The 15,488-nt window shown below is 45.5% G+C and overlaps 1 protein-coding gene across 2 annotated transcripts in view; it reads left to right on the top strand.

Moving 5' to 3' along the window:
- The window catches only part of Ttc27 (tetratricopeptide repeat domain 27), a 143,350-nt gene extending 131,092 nt beyond the window's left edge, over nucleotides 1-12,258 (top strand). The window contains exons 17-20 of one of the 2 annotated variants that reach the window (XM_006239754.5): nucleotides 4,904-5,101; nucleotides 6,793-6,904; nucleotides 10,794-10,894; nucleotides 12,029-12,258. In XM_006239754.5, the coding sequence (XP_006239816.1) occupies nucleotides 4,904-5,101; nucleotides 6,793-6,904; nucleotides 10,794-10,894; nucleotides 12,029-12,148 (531 nt within the window). In that variant the 3' untranslated portion in view covers nucleotides 12,149-12,258. Of the gene's footprint in view, nucleotides 1-4,903; nucleotides 5,102-6,792; nucleotides 6,905-10,793; nucleotides 10,895-12,025 lie in introns of both variants that reach the window. The other variant, NM_001106706.1, reaches the window with a different exon arrangement.
- Nucleotides 12,259-15,488: the final 3,230 nt, after the last annotated feature.

The following is a 15,488-nucleotide window of genomic DNA, read 5'->3' as shown; positions in this document are numbered from 1 at the left end:
AACATTTTCCACACTGTCTGGTTCTCCTTAGAGCGACTGTGTGAGTTCTCCTGGGCTGATGGAACAAATTTTCATAAATTTGGTGTCTTATATAGAAATGTATTCTCTTGACCCGTGGATCCCGGCCCGCAGCAGCTCTCTGCTCCCAGACCCCGTGAGAGAGAGACCCAACCGCCTGGTCAGGTGGGCACTCCTGAGGCTGCAGAGCGGAAGAGACCACCAACACTGCTCACCCCTGCCCACATCCCTGGCCCAAGAGGAAACTGTATAAGGCCTCTGGGCTCCCGTGGGGGAGGGCCCAGGAGCGGTAGGACCCCTGCCTGAGACACCGCCGGAACCTGAAGGAAACAGACCGGATAAACAGTTCTCTGCACCCAAATCCCGTGGGAGGGAGAGCTAAACCTTCAGAGAGGCAGACAAGCCTGGGAAACCAGAAGAGACTGCTCTCTGCACACACATCTCGGACGCCAGAGGAAAACACCAAAGACCATCTGGAACCCTGGTGCACTGAAGCTCCCGGAAAGGGCGGCACAGGTCTTCCTGGTTGCTGCCGCTGCAGAGAGCCCCTGGGCAGCACCCCACGAGCGAACTTGAGCCTCAGGACCACAGGTAAGACCAACTTTTCTGCTGCAAGAAAGCTGCCTGGTGAACTCAAGACACAGGCCCACAGGAACAGCTGAAGACCTGTAGAGAGGAAAAACTACACGCCCGAAAGCAGAACACTCTGTCCCCATAACTGACTGAAAGAAAACAGGAAAACAGGTCTACAGCACTCCTGACACACAGGCTTATAGGACAGTCTAGCCACTGTCAGAAATAGCAGAACAAAGTAACACTAGAGATAATCTAATGGCGAGAGGCAAGCGTAGGAACCCAAGCAACAGAAACCAAGACTACATGGCATCATCGGAGCCCAATTCTCCCACCAAAACAAACATGGAATATCCAAACACACCAGAAAAGCAAGATCTAGTTTCAAAATCATATATATTTTTTTTTTTTGGTTCTTTTTTTCGGAGCTGGGGACGGAACCCAGGGCCTTGCGCTTCCTAGGTAAGCGCTCTACCACTGAACTAAATTCCCAGCCCCTCAAAATCATATTTGATCATGATGCTGGAGGACTTCAAGAAAGACGTGAAGAACTCCCTTAGGGAAACACAGGAAAACATTGATAAACAAGTAGAAGCCTACAGAGAGGAATCGCAAAAATCCCTGAAAGAATCGCAAAAATCCCTGAAAGAATTCCAGGAAAACACAATCAAACAGTTGAAGGAATTAAAAATGGAAATAGAAGCAATCAAGAAAGAACACATGGAAACAACCCTGGATATAGAAAACCAAAAGAAGAGACAAGGAGCTGGAGATACAAGCTTCACCAACAGAATACAAGAGATGGAAGAGAGAATCTCAGGAGCAGAAGATTCCATAGAAATCATTGACTCAACTGTCAAAGATAATGTAAAGCAGAAAAAGCTACTGGTCCAAAACATACAGGAAATCCAGGACTCAATGAGAAGATCAAACCTAAGGATAATAGGTATAGAAGAGAGTGAAGACTCCCAGCTCAAAGGACCAGTAAATATCTTCAACAAAATCATAGAAGAAAACTTCCCTAACCTAAAAAAAGAGATACCCATAGGCATACAAGAAGCCTACAGAACTCCAAATAGACTGGACCAGAAAAGAAACACCTCCCGTCACATAATAGTCAAAACACCAAACGCACAAAATAAAGAAAGAATATTAAAAGCAGTAAGGGAAAAAGGTCAAGTAACATATAAAGGCAGACCTATCAGAATCACACCAGACTTCTCGCCAGAAACTATGAAGGCCAGAAGATCCTGGACTGATGTCATACAGACCCTAAGAGAACACAAATGCCAGCCCAGGTTACTGTATCCTGCAAAACTCTCAATTAACATAGATGGAGGGTTGGGGATTTGGCTCAGTGGCAGAGCACTTACCTAGGAAGCGCAAGGCCCTGGGTTCGGTCCCCAGCTCCGAAAAAAAGAACCAAAAAAAAAAAAAAAAAAAACATAGATGGAGAAACCAAGATATTCCATGACAAAACCAAATTTACACAATATCTTTCTACAAATCCAGCACTACAAAGGATAATAAATGGTAAAGCCCAACATAAGGAGGCAAGCTATACCCTAGAAGAAGCAAGAAACTAATCGTCTTGGCAACAAAACAAAGAGAGTGAAAGCACACAAACATAACCTCACATCCAAATATGAATATAACGGGAAGCAATAATCACTATTCCTTAATATCTCTCAACATCAATGGCCTCAACTCCCCAATAAAAAGACATAGACTAACAAACTGGATACGCAACGAGGACCCTGCATTCTGCTGCCTACAGGAAAGACACCTTAGAGACAAAGACAGACACTACCTCAGAGTGAAAGGCTAGAAAACAACTTTTCAAGCAAATGGTCAGAAGAAGCAAGCTGGAGTAGCCATTCTAATATCAAATAAAATCAATTTTCAACTAAAAGTCATCAAAAAAGATAAGGAAGGACACCTCATATTCATCAAAGGAAAAATCCACCAAGATGAACTCTCAATCCTAAATATCTATGCCCCAAATACAAGGGCACCTACATACGTAAAAGAAACCTTACTAAAGCTCAAAACACACATTGCACCTCACACAAAAATAGTGGGAGATTTCAACACCCCACTCTCATCAATGGACAGATCATGGAAACAGAAATTAAACAGAGACGTAGACAGACTAAGAGAAGTCATGAGCCAAATGGACTTAACAGATATTTATAGAACATTCTATCCTAAAGCAAAAGGATATACCTTCTTCTCAGCTCCTCATGGTACGTTCTCCAAAATTGACCAGATAATTGGTCAAAAAACGGGCCTCAACAGGTACAGAAAGATAGAAATAATCCCATGCGTGCTATCGGACCACCACGGCCTAAAACTGGTCTTCAATAACAATAAGGGAAGAATGCCCACATATACGTGGAAATTGAACAATGCTCTACTCAATGATAACCTGGTCAAGGAAGAAATAAAGAAAGAAATTAAAGACTTTTTAGAATTTAATGAAAATGAAGGTACAACTTACCCAAACTTATGGGACACAATGAAAGCTGTGCTAAGAGGAAAACTCATAGCGCTGAGTGCCTGCAGAAAGAAACAGGAAAGAGTATATGTCAGCAGCTTGACAGCACACCTAAAAGCTCTAGAACAAAAAGAAGCAAATACACCCAGGAGGAGTAGAAGGCAGGAAATAATCAAACTCAGAGCTGAAATCAACCAAGTAGAAACAAAAAGGACCATAGAGAGAATCAACAGAACCAAAAGTTGGTTCTTTGAGAAAATCAACAAGATAGATAAACCCTTAGCCAGACTAACGAGAGGACACAGAGAGTGTGTCCAAATTAACAAAATCAGAAATGAAAAGGGAGACATAACTACAGATTCAGAGGAAATTCAAAAAATCATCAGATCTTACTATAAAAACCTATATTCAAAAATGGGGAGGGGAACACCCATAAAGAAGGGGAGGGGGGGAGGGGGATGTTTGTCCGGAAACCAGGAAAGGGAATAACACTCGAAATGTATATAAGAAATACTCAAGTTAATAAAAAAAACAAAAACAAAAAACTGCAGCGGCTGCAGGATTGGCTCTGCACCTGTGCGTGCAGTGACTCCTGTGATGTAAGGAGAGCACCTGCCCTCGTTGCTGCTGCCTGGCACCTCCCAGACACTCTCACATGTACATGGAGGATGACCCATCTCCTGCTCTGGATCCAGTTGCTCTTGATTGGTACTGGAAAATGATGCCTTACTGTTCAAAGTGTAGTCTGCAGTCCCTAAATATCACCCACCGCCTGAGAGCTTGTTGGGAATGTAAACTCCCATTCTCCCAAAGCTGGGCAAGCACTTGCATATAGGAATCTGTATTTCCAACAAGTTCCCAGTGCTGGCAGCTCGTGGACCACAGTAAGCAGTAGGGTTCTAGAGTCTTCTCAGGCTGGTTCTTTAGATGGTTCTGTGTGCCCCCAGTTCAAGGAGTAGAAGATTAAGGATGCCTTTTACAGGTTCCCAGGGACTCTGCCTTAAGATACACAGCCTAATGTAACCATGGCAGAGGGTTCTTGTTGTGTTATAACCTATTTAACCACCATCCAGTGTTCTAAACTCTGTGGTACAATTTGAGAACATGGTATTCCAGAAAGTTGCTAAGTGGACTTGGAGAGGGAGGGGGGAGAGATTTGATGCCAGCATCTTAGTAGCTTATCATTGGGCATTGAGCAATGATAGAATGATGTCACCACAGTGCAGAGGACAGTTTATGAGTGCTAAAGTAAGATAGCAGAGGCTGGACGAAGGATTCATGGGGAATCAAATCTGCTGCACTTGGCAGAACAGTGCGAGAGAGGAGGGGAGGGGGAGAGGGAGAGAGAGAGAAGTAGGCTGATGCTCACATTACTAACTGCAAACAGGAGTCACCGTGAGACTACAAGGAAGGAAAGGCTGTGGGACCTGCTTCCCACTTCAAGGTGGTGTGAGGTGTTGATGGAACTGCCTACCAGGAAGTGTCCTGGGTTCCAGAGAGAATGCTAGCTGAAGCTTGTAAAGCTTGTCTTTGAAGCTCTGAGTGGGGGTCAGCTCTTCAGAGAGAGTCTGCCAAGTGAGAAGAGACGAGCTGCAGACAAAAAGAGCCCTCTGAGGGGCCTGACAGAGAACATCTAGTCAGCATGTGATTCTAGAGTGTCAGGGGTGGCTTGACTTATTCCACTCTGAATATTTGTAATAATAGCAGCCAAATACAGCCACGTTATTCAGTATCTGATGGCAGAGTGGGGCCCTGGGTTTCTTGTTACTATTTGATGGCTGCTAGCTCACTATGTTCTTTTGTGCATTTTTAAAGGTCCTTAAAATTCTGGTCAGGGCAGTGGTTAATGGTATGGCTGACCGGAGTGGAGATATTGCCTCCAGCCTCAAAGGCAAGCTGCAGGAGTTGTTCGGCAGAGTCACTTCAAGGGTGACGAATGACGGAGAAGTCTGGAGACTGTATGCCCAAGTACATGGGAATGGGCAGAGTGAGAAGCCTGCTGAGAATGACAAGGTCAGTGCTGGGCCTCTGTCTGTCCTGGGCCTCTGTCTTTGCTACCACAGGTAAAGTAGATCTGCTTTTTTGAGTGAAGAATAAGATCAATAATCTGAAACATAAAACGAATATGCTTAAATTCTGTCTCTGTGTGTGTGTGTGTGTGTGTGTGTGTGTGTGTGTGTGTGTGTGTACATACATGTGAACACGTGTATGAGAGAGCAGCCTCAGGTGATGTTTCTCAGGCACCATCTACCTTCTTTGGGTACTGGTTTGTAATTTATCAAGAGAGCCCAGGGGACCCCAAGGATTCTCTACCTCCCCAGTACTGGAGTTACAAGCACATGCTATGACAGTTTTTGGGTTTTTGTTTTGGTTTGGTTTTTTAAACACGTGGTTCTAGGGATTGAACACAGGTCCTTGTGCTAACAAGGCACTTACTTTATTGACTGAACCATCTTCCAGCCTTCAAATTCAGTATTCAGCACTTTGAATTATGGCCATGCTAAGACTTACAACAATCATCATTTTACATATCATGAGTTTCCTGCTGCCGTCATTCTGTTTCCTGCAGGAGGGTCTCTGTATCATGGGAGGGATTTGCACTGATATGAGGCTACAAAAGGGAAACCCTAACCAGGAGGATGGGAGCAGGAAACTGCAAGTGCTTGACACTGCAGAGACACTGCCCTTCCTGCAAGGCAATAGGTTGTCAGTCCCACTCGATGTGTGCTGTTAGCCTCTTGTTTTCAAGCTCAGAGGAGCCCAGAATATACAAAGTCGGAATCGTTACTTTGTGTTCTTTTCAAAATATCAATCGCAAATCAAATGTACTTGTGTGGGTTTGGAATTAGTCATGGTACAGCTAATCTGTGGGATTCTTAGTTCTCCTGTCCTTCTGTCTGCACAGCTGGCTTCTACTGTGGCCTTGTCAGCCCTCAGAACACAAATTTCACACACGTTCGCGCGCGCGCGCGCGCGCGCACACACGCACACACGCACACACACACACACACACACACACACACACTCCTGCTTTCCATCACACACGTACACATGTGCACACTCCTGCTTTATATCCCCCCATTGCTTCCTGACTTTGTGCTCTTCTGAAAATAAGAACACTGTTACCTGTGAGCTCTCTATCGAGACGTAAGATGTCTGTGAAGTTCTATACTGTTAGCCAGTCCATACGGTTCCCCAAGCTCACACGTCTCAACGGCATCTCTCAGCCTGAGGATCGAGGAACTCTTCACACTTCCTGCAGGTTTCCAAGCCTGGCCTTCATAGTTTCCTAGTTCTGGGAAAGGTGGTCCAGATACATCCTTGGTTTTTTTCTAAAGACTTATTTATTGTATGTGAGTACACTGTTGCTCTCTTCAGACACACCAGAAGAGGGCATCAGGTCTCATTACAGATGGTCGTGAGCCACCATGTGGTGCTGGGAATTGAACTCAGGACCTCTGGAAGAGCAACCAGTGCTCTTAACCGCTGAGCCATGTCTCCAGCCCCACCTTGGGTTCTTGAGGTTGTTTGTTGCTTTTGGATGTGCGTCCTCCCCGTCTTTGATGATGATTACGGAGACTCGGCCTCACAGCGCACGCAGATGCTGTTTTGAGTTTGGAATTAGTTCCATATGACTTCCAGGAAACGGTTTGAAATGTGAATGCTCCTTGTTGTTCTGAACGCTGTTCTTTTTTGTTTCCTAGGCATTCCAGTATCTCTCAAAGGCGTACAAGTGCGACACACAGTCCGGTTGTTGGGAGAAAGATGCTACAGCATTTAAGGAAGTTGTTCAAAGAGCCATAGGACTGGCGCATGGTACTTGACACCCATATGTATTCAATGCATTCTTCACTGATAAATAGCATTGGTCAGAAGTCAGGTTCCCGTGCAGGTACTTCCTGACTCCGTCAGCGCATGGGCTTTGCTGTGTCTCATCCGGAAGCATTTGCAGAACACTTCAGTGCAGGGCAGTGAGACAGGTCAGCGGCTTAAACACTGCCTGACCGGTGACAGAGCTAACAGGACGTTAGACAGTGGAGCATTTTCTTTTTTCTCGGAGCTGGGGACCGAACCCAGGGCCTTGCGCTTCCTAGGTAAGCGCTCTACCACTGAGCTAAATCCCCAGCCCCAAGTGGAGCATTTTCTACTGAGAAACCTTTACTCCACACAGTTCTTGTTGATTATGTTGTTGTATTAAGGAAAATCATGAACGTCTCCTTAACTCATCTCCTAAAGATAGGCATTATATTTTGTATTTTTGTATATGTCATAGCTTTTCATACAATGCTAAATATCCAGAGGTCTACATGTTTCCATGATTTTTTTTGCACTTCTGTTTATAAATTAAGACTATCTTTAGGTAATTTAGAGTCTATAATTTGAACCTTACCATATAATAAAACCTTACCTCCAGTGAAATTTGTTCGCTTGTTAGATAAACATAGTGCAGGCATAGACCACTCTTGCATTATCAGAAACACTAAACTCAGTGGTGCATTGTTATGTGACATTTGAATGTGGGTGTGTTATGCCCCGGGAGTAGAATCCCAGTGAATTAATAAAGGGCATAGAGTCACAAATCTGTCAGCCCCCTGTTCTCAGCCTAACCTTTACTGCCCAGATGGGGACAGCAAATAGAAGCCAGCAAGCGACAGTGAGAAGGGCAGAGCTCTGGGACCAGGGACACTAAAACTCCAGGACCACCTTTACCAAGTGCTTGCTGGGTGACACTGGCTCCGTGATTTAATGTCTCTGGGCCTCTGTTTGTTTGTAGTCAAAATTGAGAGAATACCTGCCTGTTGTGTTAGGAAGTGTCCACAAGAGCCCTTCACTAACAGGATTTTACATGTCCCACCCCCACCCTGTTCCTTTTGAACTAGAGGATCTGGTCCATATGATAAGGGACTCAAGGAGAGACATGTGAGAGATGGGGATAAAGTTTAACTGCCTGTAAAGAAGTCATAGAACATTCAGCTTGTTCAGAATGGGCTTAGGAGTTAATAATTCTTCTCGTGGCCTTTCAGATCTTTGACTGGAAGAATGTTAGGGTCCAGTTTCCTGGACCACCGAGGGCTTACAGAGAAGGTGGAAGGCTGAACCCAGGGGCTGGAAGGTAGAAAGAAAGCCTGGAGTAGTTACACGAGAAGGCTGTTTGGGGGGCTTGCTGCAATTCTGTGCTCTGTGCTAGCCAAAGGGGCTTCAGTCCCTTGGCCTTTATGGGTGTGGTATTATGTGTGGGGAGCCCCCACAGATGTGCACAAGTATGTGTGCATACTTAGCAGGGTGGGACTTACTCTGAAGAATGTCTTATCTACTTCAGTTTGCCCTCTGTAAACATCTCTGAACCCAGCTCTGTGATGGTCAGACAGACCCAGATAGTTCCTGCATTACTGAGTGTTGGCTTTAAACCTGTCTGCCAAAACTGCAGGCTGGAGAAATACTCCAGAAAACCATCGTCTGGCACAGATCTTATGTCACTTCCTCCCCTTTTTTGTCTTTCTCCCTGACACTGTGTCTTTACCCTATCCTTTGAAAAGGAAACATGGTGCTTTAGAAATCCTGGTGCCAGTTGTAATGCCAGGGGAAGCCTTGCCAGGGGCTGAGACAGCAGGGCAGTGCTGGACTACAGACCTCTGCCTAGGTGCTGTGCCCTTGTGCTACTCCCAGCCTCAGGAGCGCAGCCTCTCCAGTCTCTGCCACTCTCTCCTCTCTCTCCCAACCACCCCAACCGCTGTCTCTGATGTGCTTTGGAAGTGAGATTGGGATGGGGGCCAGAAGAAAATGTGTCCTTTTTGCTTTATTCTTGTTTTCTTCTGCAAGATGAAAATTATTTATTTCTTTTTTTAAGATGAATTTTATTTATTTATTCATTTATTTATTTATTTTACTTACTTACTTACTTACTTACTTACTTACTTACTTACTTACTTACTGAAGACAGGGTCTTTCCTTGTAGTCTTGTCTGACCTGAAACTCAGTCACTGTGTAGACCAGGCTGGCCTCAAACCCAGAGAGATCCTCCTGGGATCTGCCTCTCCAGTTCTGGGATTAAAGACCACCACACCTGGCTTTAAAAATAGATGAATTTTTAAAATAGAGGAACTACAGATATTTCTAGAATAAGTTACTAGGCATTAAGCAAACTGTGTAACTCTTCTGTGGTGACAGCAACGCCTCCCTACTGAGAAAGAGTTCCAGTAGCTGAGTGACTGGGTCCTAGTGTGCATCCAGTGTGAGGCTTGGTGAAGTGTAATTGTTATTCTGAGATAGAAACATCAAACCTGGTTCTTGCCGGCCACAGGCATCCATTAGGATCAAAGCTGTTGGCCAGGCCACAGGTTGTTTCTTCTGATTGCCTAGAGTGTGCAGTTGTGGTCTGTGACACTGTAGTTTTAGAACAGGATCTGCAGTTTAGTGGACATAATTTTAAAACAATCTATTGTTTTATGTGTATGAGTGTTTTTCTTGTGTGTATGTCATGCACATGTGTGGAGCGCCTGCAGAGTCTAGACGAGGGCATCGGATCCCCTGGGACTGGGTTCTAGATAGTGTGAACTACCGTCTGGGTACTGGGAATTGAACTCAGGTCCTCTAGAACATCATTAAGTGCTCTTAATCTCTGAATCATCTCTTTGGGTCATGAACATAGTTTTTTCTTTCTTTTTTCCCCTCTTTTATTGAATTTTTAAATTTACATTTCAAATGTTATCCCCTTTCCTGGTTTCCCCTCCAGAAACCTTTTATCTCCCCCTGCTTCTATGAGGGTGCTCTCCCCCGCCCACCTCCTTACCTTAACATTCCCCCACTGGGGCATTGAGCCTTCACAGAACCTAGGACTTCTCTTCCCACTGATGCCTAACAAGGCCATCCTCATGAACATAATTTTAAGAAACAGAGATCTAAAACAATGTGCAGAGAGCTACAGTTGTTCTTATAAGACATCAACAGCCAGTCCTCCTCCAGAGAGGAATAGGCTCCCTTCAGAATTCTGTCTCAGAGAAACAGGGTCCCAGAATGCCAGAGGCAGAGTCTGTAGGGATGAGCGATGCCCTCAGTGCTGATGCCAGAGGTGGGTCTCGATCCCGGGTGCCTGGCCATGGTTATACTCCCTGATGAAGACATGCAGACTGTTGGAGCCAGTTCTCCTACAATGCTATAAAATTTGGGTATTAAAAATGCAGCAAGCTTGTGAGCTTGGCACCTGTGGTGTGCCACTTTACTGAGCCAGTCCGATCAGCAGCCACAAGTCCTCCTTAGTGACTTGGGACCATGGACAGCCCTCTGAGATGTCTGTTTTTGTCCTCTGTGTGCCTTGCTTTCAGTGAGGCTTTGTTTATTTGCTTGCCTAATTCACTAGTGTGTGTGCATGTATATGTGTGGGTATGTGTATGTACATGTGTGTGGGATCCCTGCTGATGTAAATCATCCGACTGCACCCGCATTTTTCAGAATTCTCCTCAGCAGTGCTCTACATAGGATGAAGGATGAAGGACTGAGTGTAACACAGTGGTAGATGAGTGTTTGCTCAGCATGCACAGCCTGGGCTTGATTTCCCAGTACTGCCAAGGAGAAGAAAGTGAAGGGGAAGGAGTCAGGAGTACAAACTTCTAAAACTGATTATTGTAACTTCTTCTTCTTAGTAAACAGCTGCTTTTTGATCTTGTAGATGACCAGTTCTAATGCTTTCCCTATGTTTACCTTGCAGTGGCTATAAAATGCAGTGAGAGCAAGTCCAGTCCCCAGGAAGCTATACAAGCACTTTCTTCAGTCCGGCTCAATTTACGTGGCTTGTTATCCAAAGCAAAGGTAAGAAGGACCTGCGGGCTCACTGGAACCGTGTGGTGAGGTCATCAGCCGCAGGTCACTGCTGCTGAAGAAAATAAATACGTAAAAGGCAACTGAATTGCACTTTACAAAGTGAAAGTGAGCAGAGATCACTGTTAGAGCCAGCCAGGCCCAGTCAGCACAGGCTTGCCTTCTGTCGCCTGCCTAGAGATGTCAGGAAATGAGCTCCTAGAGCTGTTCCCCCACCTCCCATTGCCCAGGAAAACAGTCAGTACAAGCATGTGCTCAAAGACTGTGCATCTCTAGGAAATTAAGCAGCCTCCACTCGTAGGTCGTTCAGGGCAGCCCCTCTCAGACGCAGCAGCATCTCTGCCCTCAGCACCTCACGTGTACAGGTCACAGCCAAGCGTGGCCTGAGGGCTGCACGGGGAGCACACTGATGCTCGGCAGATCACCCCTTCTTTCTGGGCCTCGGTTTCCTCTGCTCCTGCTCGCTTCACCGAGAAGGAATGCAGGATGCTGGGAGTTGTAAGCACTGGGTGATGCCTGGTTCAGAAATCTGCCATGTGTCTTCAGGTTCTTGGCCTAAACGATGTCCTCTCTACTCAGCACATGCCGCGATGTTTCCATCAGTCTGTTAGGATGTGTTATTGAACAATACAAATCTACTCAATTTGGATGAAAAGGATGTATAACAAGCCAAATAAATTATATGCCACAGTGAGACAGATGTCTACTGTATGTGCGTGTGTGCAAATTGCCCATTTATGCTCATAAAATCTTGAAGCTGGTTTTCCTGACTCACCAGGCATGCACAGTAAATAGAATTCATTGAAACACTATTGTATAATACTGACAAAAGCAGTCAACATTTAAGTACAGAGCAGAGATTTGAACCCAAGGCCCTGGGTCCTCTGGGCAAGTGCTCTACCAGTGAACTGTAGGTGGAGACTCTTGAGTCTGTAAGTTCTGGCACACGGTTAGGAACTGTACCTTGCTGGGGTCTGAGCGGACGCTGCATTGCTGCTGCACAGCTGCAGGGGCATCGTGCAGAGAGCACTGGGATTCCAGACTGCTGTCCTGACTCAATCGTGTCTGTGTTGCTTGGAAGAAATTCTCACTGTGGATGGCCGTACTGTTTTTGCATTGCAGCAGAATTTTACGGACGTAGTGAGTGGAGACGTCTCGGGAGAGCTAGCCAGTGAGATAGCAGCTATGAGAGCTCTGGAGGCCGAGCTGCAGGACCTCAGCAACCAGCTTCGAAACCGGTACTGACTGAGAATCAGCTTGTGGCCGTCACTTATGTCGTCTCCAATTCCTCCAGTACCTGTAGATGAAACACCAGATGCCAATTTTTAAAATAAATTTGTTTGCCGGCAAACGTATTTATTTTGTGACATTCTCGGATGTTTGGACTTGAGAAAATCATTCAACCGAAAGATTGTTGTATCTTTGTCTGGTCATTGGAGAGTTCAGGGTTGCACTCTTGAAGGATCTGGCACGAGGCGGCCAGCACAGGCTCACCCTTGCTCAGCCTCACGTGAGCGAGTCATTCTTTGGAAAAACTTCATATAAATGAGGTGGGGGGAGGGCGCCAGATAGCACAAGCTTGTGGACTCATTAGCTTGTCTCCATTATGGTCCAAAAATGATAAAGAGTGGACTTGGCACTGGGATCTTGTGTTTGTGTCACAGACACGGGCTTAGCTAAGTTGGAAGTGTTCGTGTGGTTTAACTTCCAAATCGAGAAACGGCAAGAAAAGGAGGGATACGCCCACATTACGACTCTACCATTAACCACTAGGAAACTGGCTGTTAGCTCCTCATGGTGTAACTGCCAGGCCCAAAGACGTTGTTTAATAAGCTTGTTGTGGGTAAGGACAGCTAGAAATGATGCCATATAACAAGATGCCGACTGAGACGCATGCTTAGTAATGTCAGTGGGAACGTATGCTGAGGGCAGCCGCCAAGCTTAGTCATCTCGCTACAAAAGTCAGAGGAATTGTTGGGTTTCTGGCCTGAGTTGCTCAGCTTTGGGTCCCATGCATAGTGTTAATCACTTGTCCCTTGATCTTTCCATGTTCTTATTTATAATTGGGAATAGTTTCTACTCCTATTAGAAACTTATAGTTTCTTTCTGGTTTTAGCCGTCTTTGGAATTTAACATTTCATGATCCATCAATGTAAAGTAGTCTCAACACTTAAAAGGGTCTTTAAAAATTCTTTCCTAATTGAACTTTGCTTATGAATGCTTACCAGGTCCAATGCTCTAGTCCCTGAACCATCCACTTCTCTTTTCCATTATCATACTAGCTTTCAAGGGGAAAAATATTTCCTAAAGTTTCTGCTCTAAGAGTCAATACTACTGAAAAAAATTTCAGTAATGTGAGATGGCAACAGGAATTATGATTTAGGGTCTATTTACATGGTTTAGGGAAGCCTTTGAGGAGTGGGGGTGAGTGGATGAATAGTGGGCGATAGGAAGTGAGTGTGCATGCCGGGTGGCAGTGGGTGGAGCAAGGTTCTAATGAGTGTTTTGTCAGCACCAGGCTGAGAGAACCCTAGCAGGTAAAAGAGAAACTGGAAGAAAAGACATACTCAAAAGAACACAAGTTTCTGATAGCAAGTGAGCAAATGATCCATTTATTCCCCTTTTAGTTCAAGGTTGGATGGCCACTGCGGTTATAGCAGTCACAAGCCACATTGCAAAGAAGTCACCTCTGTTCTGTTGGCTTCTCCATAGCTGTGCTGGGTCAGAGGCTCTCTTTTGTCATGGGCTGTTTGCTCGAAAGAGAGCTACTGATGGCTTCCTTTAGAGGTGTAGACCAAAAACAAAAAAGGGAGTGATGTGCATGGTGGGTGTGGCCCGGTGGGTGTGGCATGTACATCTATTTTGGCTAAATACTGTATTTCCACCTGTCTTAGTTTTTGTAGTTTCAACTTTGGTTTTCTAGTATTGATGTCTTTTTTTTTTCAGAATCATTCTTTTACTTTGTCAACTACAAGGAGGGGAGGGATATGATTCCAAAGCATGGCTAGCAGCAGTCAGTCGATCCGCATTATTGGCTAGACATCACGCCTCAGTCTCTGAGACTTCAGCTCAGTTTGTGATATTTCTAGGCTACTCTGGGGTACAAGCTCTGGAAAGTGAGGAAGTAGGCAGATTCGAGTTTTCCCTGCCACTTGTACAGGATCTCCAAATGGTTGGCTGATTTGTCTTCTCTCCTGATCAGCGGGACACATTGACAGTTTGCCTCTCTTCACTCAGACTTCCCCAAGAAATTCTGTGAGGTTGCAGTTAATAAATAGCCTATGGTTTGTTAGGATCATTAATTAATAAATCCCTTGTCAGCCTTTTCTCAGAGACGATGTGCGTTTAGCTAGGATCCTGAGTGTGGCTGAGCGAAAACGAACACAGAGCCCTGTAGATTGTTCTAGCCCATACACCACTGGGCCCTACGTTACGTGAGGCTTCACCATGTAGCGAGGGACCCAAATACTGGGAAATGCACCGCCTTTGTTTTCATTGGTGTTACCCACTCGCTCACAGAAGTGGGGACAGTGGTGAGCAGGTGCTGCAGTCCACTCCCTCGCAGACCCAGGTCGAGGCCTGGGATGGACCCACAAGTACGGGCCATGCAGGATTGCTTGTCCAGTTTATACAGCCAGTTGTAGTTCGGCCAGCTCAGAGCTGCCCTTGTGCCTGATGAAAAGGGTTTGGTTGTCCTCTTTCCATTTTGTTTTTACGACATGCGTGTCGGTCTAAATTGCTGTTTGGATAGGCAACTCTGCTGGCCAAGAGGGAGGAATAAAATCGGCTAACTAGATGCCACACACTTCCTGTCTGCCTGAGGCCAAGACCCTCCATTCTGATGGAAGGGCGCCGTGCTGTGGAAATACTGCCGGATTTCTCACAACACGCAGAAGTGCTTATAAATAGATAGGTTTCCACCAACATGTAGCTTGCTCAGGCATACGCTCAAATATAGTAGCTGCATTCATTAGATAGACATTTCCAATAAAGCCAAGGCTATACTAATAAAAGCCTAATCCATGCAGGCTGAAGGTAGCCTTTCACTTGGTCGTTCACAGCCAAGGCCTAATAATAATCATGGCTCGTTTGCTCTTCACCGACAGAACTTAAAAGCTGAGCTTAATCTTGAAATGTTTCCTCTGTGCTCTCAGTTTGCAGGAGCTGAGATGTGTGGCTTGCAGCAAAGGCCATTTAAAACCTGTGCTGTGTGGCCGTATGTGCGGTCCTGCTACTTGGCATGGCGCACTTTCTCTTCTTCCTGCTTGACAGTGTTTGTACCCATAGGCTGTTTTATTTTTTTCCTTTGACCTTAGGATAAACAACCAGTTAATCCCTTCCATGACTCCTTTCGTAGTTTGACTTTCTATGGGCGACTTTTTTGCCGCTACCTTGGGCTTGGCTTTGTTCAGCCAGCACTGTCCTCCTCCCACGTTCTTCAGAGCTGGCTGTAATTAGTTCGCTTAACACAACACCAAAACATTTTCCTTGCCAGTGATGTCAGATCTGCCTTCCCTTTTATTATTCTGACTTATAAACTGCAGTGACCCGTGAGTCACCCTCACCATCTCCTGGCCCTGTGCCC

This window comes from Rattus norvegicus, chromosome 6 (assembly GCF_036323735.1).
Source record: "Rattus norvegicus strain BN/NHsdMcwi chromosome 6, GRCr8, whole genome shotgun sequence".
Classification (NCBI taxonomy): domain Eukaryota; kingdom Metazoa; phylum Chordata; class Mammalia; order Rodentia; family Muridae; genus Rattus; species Rattus norvegicus.
Note: the sequence above shows the minus strand (reverse complement) of the source record. Positions and strands in the feature narration are given on the sequence as shown.